This window comes from Filicampus tigris, chromosome 12 (assembly GCF_054856515.1).
Source record: "Filicampus tigris isolate MCC_2025a chromosome 12, RoL_Ftig_1.0, whole genome shotgun sequence".
In the NCBI taxonomy this organism is placed as follows: domain Eukaryota; kingdom Metazoa; phylum Chordata; class Actinopteri; order Syngnathiformes; family Syngnathidae; genus Filicampus; species Filicampus tigris.
Window position 1 is genome coordinate 13,218,572 of NC_141228.1, and position 7,823 is coordinate 13,226,394.

Genomic DNA, 7,823 nt, shown 5'->3' on the forward strand with positions numbered 1-7,823 from the left:
ACAGGCGCCACATTGTTGTCAAATTGCTCTAATGAAAACTTGAGCGCAACAATAGTGAGGGGAGAGAGCGCTGTGTAGCCACTGACGCTCTCTGGAGGAAGTTAGTGTCTCACACGCGCACGCCCTCACGCACGCACGCACGCACGCACACGCTCGTCACGGAGCTCCTCTTTTCGGGGGGATTTGAACGATTACCACTCGGTCCATGCGGTAGAAGCGGTCTGCAGAAGCGCTCGTTCATTCGTTCAGCCAGCATGGATCTCAGAGCGGAGATGCAGCCCGCCGTCTCCTCGTCGGCCTCGGCCTCGGCCGCTCAGGTGCACCCGGGAGCGGTGGCCGCGGTGGCCTCCATCCCGGTGTCCATGGCGGGCAATCTGCTGCGCGGGCCGCCGCTGCTGCTGCGCGCCGCCGACAAGTACCCGCGCACGCCCAAGTGCGCGCGGTGCCGCAACCACGGCGTGGTGTCGGCCCTCAAGGGCCACAAGCGCTACTGCCGCTGGAAGGACTGCATGTGCGCCAAGTGCACGCTGATCGCCGAGAGGCAGCGCGTCATGGCGGCGCAGGTGGCCCTGCGAAGGCAGCAGGCGCAGGAGGAGAACGAAGCCCGGGAGCTGCAGCTGCTCTACGGCACCGCCGAGGGGCTCGCCCTGGCCGCTGCCAACGGCATCATCCCGCCCAGGCCCGGCTACGAGGTCTTCGCCTCGGTGGGCAGCGAGACCAGCAACTCCGGTGAGGCTTCACGATACTCGCTCATTGTTTCCTTCATGCACTTTTGCTGTGTGTGTTTCCCCCCGGTGATTCAACTTTACTTTACCTCTACCGGGGGAAAAAAAAAACATGTGCTACCGCTCCGAAAAGGAGAAGGACGAACCCTTCGTCATAGGATAAACGAGCCATCAAGAAGTGAAATATATATAACTCACGAGGTTAAAAAAACAACTAATATTGGTTAGAAATAACACAATGTGGTTTGTTTTCAACCCAGCAGTTTTAAGGAGGCACTATGCATAATTTCCACATACCGAGATATACACTCCCATAGACCCCAATTGTTATTCCATATACATAAATGTAAACGTTGTTGGTCCAACACTGCCTATGTCATATTTGAACGTTTATGGATCGATTGAACTGTGAGCTGGCTGACTGACTGCGAACATTAAAAAAAAGCACATTCATCTTTTTTGATATTGAGACAGTAAATTAATAATGACCTATGCAATTATGATATTAGGTTCCCGATATGCTGTACATTTACCCCACCCCCCCACCAACCGGCTCCCCGTGTACCCTCGTGTGTAGCATATTTCTCAAACATTTTGTCTGTATTGTTAATGATTAGCCTGGGTTCTATTTTCATAGAGTGCTGGAGCAAAATTACTGCAGTGCATGTATGTGACTTCTCGTTTTCATTTCCTTAAGCGAAGCTATAGAGACTTGTATCATAATTATTCCCTGTAAATAAAATGCATTAAAATGGGAAAAAACACTCAACAGAGTCTCTCAAGTTCGCTGAGCAAATTGAAAATGGAGAATCTCAGAAACGCAAGTGTAAAATTATGTATTTGCAATGTAAAGTATAAAAATATGTTTCCATCACAATGGAAACATTTTTTAAATTATTAATCATTAATGAAATCTTTAATTCAATATCTCTCCCGCTCTCTCTAGCAAAAAAAAAGAAGATAAATCTGCCTTTACAGAAATAACATTGGTCACTTTTGATTTTAAATGTCATTATTATTACTTAAGTTTTTTTAGTGTGTTGTCACCATACTGAAAACGGTTTCTAATATTTTGAAGACCTTATGAGGAAATATTCTCTCAATGTGATGCAAAAAAGCCGCAAGCACAATAATAAACACACAGTTACATATTATACTGCTGTTTCTAATATTTTGTCCCCATAAGCACAGCTGTCTCTGATGCAGTACCTCCAAAGCACAATAATTGTTCAATTAAGGCCTCTCAGACAGACTGAATGAAAAACGATCACTCAGTGTTAAAGGTGAACTTTGAAAACAGCCTTTTAAAAGTTAACTTAGATTATACTGGGTTAATATACTGTAGGCCTATATATTAATTTGATTTTTATTTTTTATTTTAATGGCATAAAATTACAACCAGAAATGTTCCTGCATGGCTTCACTAATTGAAATTATTTTTGTTCTCTAATTACAGGAAATTTGGTTATATCTATAATTTTTTTTTTCACACAGGTCTTGTATTGCAGGTGTACCTAAAAAGTGACCACCGACGCCATTTTCCCTTTTTTGTGTTTTTTGCCAACAGATTCGAGCGTGCAGAAGTTTGACTTGTTCCCAAAGGGCCAAGCATCCGGCCCCTCCACCCCGCAGCATGCCGGCGGCAAGCAGACGCCCGCGGAGAGCGACTCCGCCCCGGGCCTTTCGTCTCCGGACGGCCGACACGCCGGAGGCGGAGCTTCCGGCTCGGAGAACGGAGACAGCGAGTCCTTCATCCACTCGCCGGTGGCCAAGCCTCCGAAAGACGGCGACGAGACTCCCTGCAGGTCGGTCAGCTCCCTGGGCTCGGACTCCGGTTCCGAGACCGACAAGGACGAGCGGGAGCCGTCGCCGTCCCCGTCCTCCGCGCCCTCCAGGCACATGCACGCCCTCGACATCCTCACCCGGGTGTTCCCCAGCCACAAGCGCAGCGTGCTGGAGCTGGTCCTACAGGGCTGCGGCAAGGACGTGGTGCAGGCCATCGAGCAGATCCTCAACAACCCGGCCCAGGGCGCCCAGCACAAGTCCGGCTCCGACGAGACTTGGAGCGGCGAGAGGGTGCTGCAAAGCTCGCAGCCCCCTACTTCCACCTCCTCGTCGTCCTCGTCGTCTTCCTCGGCTCCAGCCCCGGCTCGACCCTTGCTGCCCGGCGCCATGACGCTCAGCAACCGCTCGGCCTTCTCGCCCCTGCAGCCCAACGGCCCCCACTTCGGAGCCGAGCCAGGCGCCTATCCGCTGGGGACCCACCTGGGACTCAACCCGCTGCGGTTGGCCTACTCGGCGCACAGCCGCGGGCTGGCTTTCATGACGCCCTACTCCACCACCGGCCTCATGCCCACCCTGGGCTTCAGACCCCCGATGGACTATGCCTTCAGCGACCTCATCCGGGACAGGACCATGTTGCACAAGGAGCAGGGCTACGCCGGAGGCCTCTACGGGCCTCTGGTCAACAACACGCCGGACAAACAGTGACCGCAGGCGGACTGAACGCACGCACGCACGCACGCACGCCAAAGTCGTTTGAGCGATTATTCCAGTAGTTCTCATGTTATTTTACACCAAGCACAAACACCATGCCACTGTAAAAAACAATGACGCTTTTAGGGGGGCTAAAACAGTCATTTAAATTGGAACAACTTTAGAATATAAATTGAATTTATGGCAAAAATGTTAGTAGATTATAGCACAACAAAGATGAGTTGTTTTACCTATATCTTTGGGGGCAATTCAGAGAACAATTAGTTCTGTAAACTCTTATTTCTTTGTTAAAATGTGGGAAAGCCAATTTTCACATTAACAAAACATAAAATATTTTTGTTGAATTGTCCAATTTAAAATGTTATCTTTGTTTGTTGTCTTGATATTTTGAGTTCACCCACTTTTTTGTTATTTTGTTTTACAGTACACTTAAATACATATAGAATTAAAACTACTTAATGACTCAATTCAGTTGTATTACACATAAAAATTAAACACAAATTGTATCCATCACTGTAAAAAAATGTTAGATGAGCTCAAAATGTCAAGGCGACAAACTGATAACACTTTAAGTTGCGCAATTCAACCAAATGTTTGTGCTGTCTGAAAATGGGCTTTCCTGCACTTCACAACGAAAAACGGTTGTCCCTTTTGTAGAACCCCACTTAAAGATACCATTAAAACAACTTGCTTGCTTTATTGTGCTAACTATTATTGTTGCCAGAAATACTAATAATTTATATCAGATTTCCAACTTAAATTACTGTGTTAGGCCGAGTTTTTACAGTATAAACAATGTTTAAAAACAAAGATGAAATGAAAACACAATGTACTTAAAAGTTAAATACAACCGAACTGGTTTTGTCAAATGTAGTTGACCTTTTTTTTAATCTGCTATTAACATTATGCACAGTTTGATGATTTACTTCAGTGATTTTTGGTGTACCACTAGAAGGAGCCCTCGTACCACATAAGAATCACCAAATTATTTATCCATTGATATACAGTTTAAAGTTTATTAGTATTCTTGTTGACCCCACTAGTAAGCCAGTCCAGTCCAACTAGTAGAACGACAGTGTCTTACAAGTAACATTTTTCCACTACTCCCCTCTACTACTTTATGACATTTCTGCACGACTACTTGGGAGGCAAAACTGAACACTAGTTGAAATCTACGCACTGCTAGTACAACTAGTGAAGTGTTAATTAGTAGAATTTTATGTACACGTTGCATGCGGTTGTCAACTAATTTGACTTCAGTCACATGTATAGTTGTCCTCACTAGTATGCTTGTTTTCCTACAAGTGAGGACAACGTGCCATAAACATACTTCATGGACCTTTCGCTATACATGTCAAGGACATCGAATGAAATGTCTCCTGTATAAGGATGACATTATAATAATAGTACTAAGCACAGTAGTTTACTACTAAGGCGTAATTGCTTACTAGTAGGCTAAAAGTGGAACTATGGGTGGAAAAAAACCGTTACTATAGGTGTCAAGGATAGCGAATAAACGCTCAAACGTCTTGCCAATCCACACAAACACAACCCCCCCTACACACACACACACACATACACCCACACACATACACCCCCACACGCACAAACACACGCACACACACACACACACACACCAAACACCAAACACACACAACCCATTGTATTTGTGGCCACAAGTGTTTGAATGTTGGCAAAAAAAGTGTCGTGTTTTGGCTGCGTGCGACTGTAAATACACAAATCTGGCTTGTAGTCAAAAGATGGAAAATCTTGACTTTATATTGGATTATAAAGGGTGTTTGGGCATGAAAAAGAGAGGCAAAGGCCACATAGATTTTATTTTTATTCCCTAATTTTCACGAGAATTCCGTAGGATATCAAATGAAAAGAAAAACAGCAAATCAATTTTTAATCATACATTTAAATAATCGTTTTTAACAGCGGTTGGTAAAGCAACAAACCTTTTTCCAAATCAGCAACATTAAATTATTCAATAACTGACGCATATTAACCCTTTTTAAGATGTTCCTGATATAAAAGTTGAACTAATTGATGTCATGTAAAAAAAAAAAAAAAATTAAAAAAACGACATCCCGTCTTATATGTAATTATCATTGTTTGACTTTTGTTTTTGTATCTCCTTTCTTTTCAACTGCCTGTGTCATATATTGCATTTAGTATGAGGACATGCGATGCTACACTTGACTTTTCATTTAATCTTTTGTGACTTTAAAGTAAAGTGCTAAATCAAGTCTGTTGCTATTAAAATTCGTGCTGTCACATTGTATGAATATGCTGGAAAGAATAAATGTTATTTTAAAGAATGCTGTCCACTGATGATGTTGATGATGATGATGATGATGATGATGATGATGACGAATTGATTTCGATTGTACTCATTACACAAGATCAGAATTAAATAAACTATGACTAAAAAGAATACAATCTATAAACAATACACACATTACACAATACACCTTATAATTGATAGTCGACAGTCATTTATAAAGAGCCAACACTAAAAACAGAAATATATTTCTAATAAATAGCAACGTAAATAAAAATAGACAAATTACACACGCAACAATCTGAAAAAACTCGAACGAATGAGAAAAATAACACTTAAATATAATTTTTAAAATGCTATATATTTTTCAATGGCATTTCGGGTTATTCAGAGAATATTTCATTTGGAATTTAATTTATACACTTTCACAGTGTATAACGCATTTCTTACAATGGACGTTTAATATAATAATCACGTGTAACTATTAATTATTTAATTTAATTATTAACCAATAGGATATACATTTTGTTACTTGCTAATTGGTTTCTGCACGTCCACATGGACTTTCAATAAAAAATATTAAAAGATCATTTATCAGAATTAAGAATCCATAGAGGCTTAAAAAAGATGCAATATTAAGGTCAAACTCTTAGTTCTGCAACTCGGTTAATTTAACAAATATGAAATTTAATTCAGACTATGAAATAAAACTGAACTAATGCAGTATGGTAAGAGGAAAAAACAGCATTGTGGTGACAAACAAACAAAAACAAGACTTGTACTGATATTATAAAACAAAATGACTATATATCAAAATACATGTGATTTGCAGTCATTCTCTAGCATGAAGATGGATACTCTGTCTCATTTTCACCGCTTCTAACAGAAGTAGAAGTTTTACAAAGAACAATAGCGCCATCTTTTGGCCGTTTGGGACTCACACCGTTCAATTCCTTTAAAAAGTCTCCCGCTGGAGCGTGTAGTACAAGAAATGGCGTGATACAGGTCATAATCGAAAAGTGAGGCTACATTCCACATCATGTGAGAAAATAAAAGAAAGAAAATAGCATTTCATTCCACTTTTCAAAAAGGGCACGCTTAAATAGATGCTTTTAAGGCAGGGCATTACAAAGATTTATTCCACTGTCGGGTGTAGATCATATGATAAAAAATGAGACAGAGACTGTGTTCCCCAAAAATTTATTCAATATTCAATACACTATACATGGTCGTTTTTCCCCCAAAAATGCCTTACTTATACCAGATCTTTTTTTTCCCCCAAAAAACGCTTTACAGCTCACGATATCGTCTTTAGGCGCCACGCCGTGGCCATCTACTGGTCACTAGGAGAAATGCATTCGGTGACAACTTCCAGGAATCTAAAACAGATATACAAGCCGTATTTCGATTTGTGTCATGCATTTACATGAGCGCTTGACCTCTTTAGGTAATGGTGATGAAGCCAATCCCATCTGAATTTGAGGCGAGGGTCACCCTGGTCTGGTCACCAGTCATTCGCAAAACACATATAGACAAACAACCATTCACACTTACAGTCACACTTATTGACAATTCAAAATCTGCAATGGAGTCGGAATTCTAGCCCTGACCCCCAGAACTCACATAGAACACATCATAAAAAATAAAATGTGTTTATTATCAACTTAAGTATTCAAAACTACTTTCCCTCCCCACCCAACATGGTAAAACGCTTGAACTGTCCAGTCCCATCCAATCGCTACACTCGAAAGGTGAATAGAATTATTTCATGGAGTATCTTCAAGAAGTTGCACATAAGAACCAGTAGAGGGAACTCTTGTCTAACAAATAACGTCCATACTGTTACAAGCCAAAATAGGAAATGTCAACAACTATTTTGTTATTCATCCCATTCTTTAATTATTTACCTACATACTGTATCTACTGCAGCATGTTTATGAGGTGTTGAACTGCAACCTCCAATCAACACTTATTTACTGTTAAATTTGTGCTTAATGTAGGTTTTCTGCAAAAGTACGAAAAGGAAGCAGTTAAATCAGCCATTGAGAAGTGAAGTGCGCTCACTCCATTTTGGTCATTTTGCAGGACAGTGACTTAAAGGTTTTATGGGTGCAATAAAATGTGGGGGATTTCTATCCTCTTGATTTAAATGGCAAGGATTACTTCGATTACAGTACTTTCCTTTTAAACAGAAGTTATGGTTTTATTCAGATTTTTAGTTTATTCCAAAAATCCGTTGAATCTACCAATATTGTATTTCATTTAAGTTCTGTTTTCTTCACAAACGTATCTTTTCTTGGTTTTAGCAAGTTTAC

General features: G+C 41.3%; 1 protein-coding gene across 1 annotated transcript; it reads left to right on the top strand.

The window, feature by feature from the left end:
• dmrta2 (DMRT-like family A2) lies at positions 1-5,414 on the top strand. Its single transcript, XM_086047101.1, has 2 exons — positions 1-729; positions 2,293-5,414. Exons 1-2 carry the CDS (start codon positions 255-257, stop codon positions 3,213-3,215), a joined length of 1,398 nt encoding a protein of 465 aa, XP_085903227.1. The 5' UTR covers positions 1-254; the 3' UTR covers positions 3,216-5,414.
• The last annotated feature ends 2,409 nt before the right edge of the window (positions 5,415-7,823 follow it).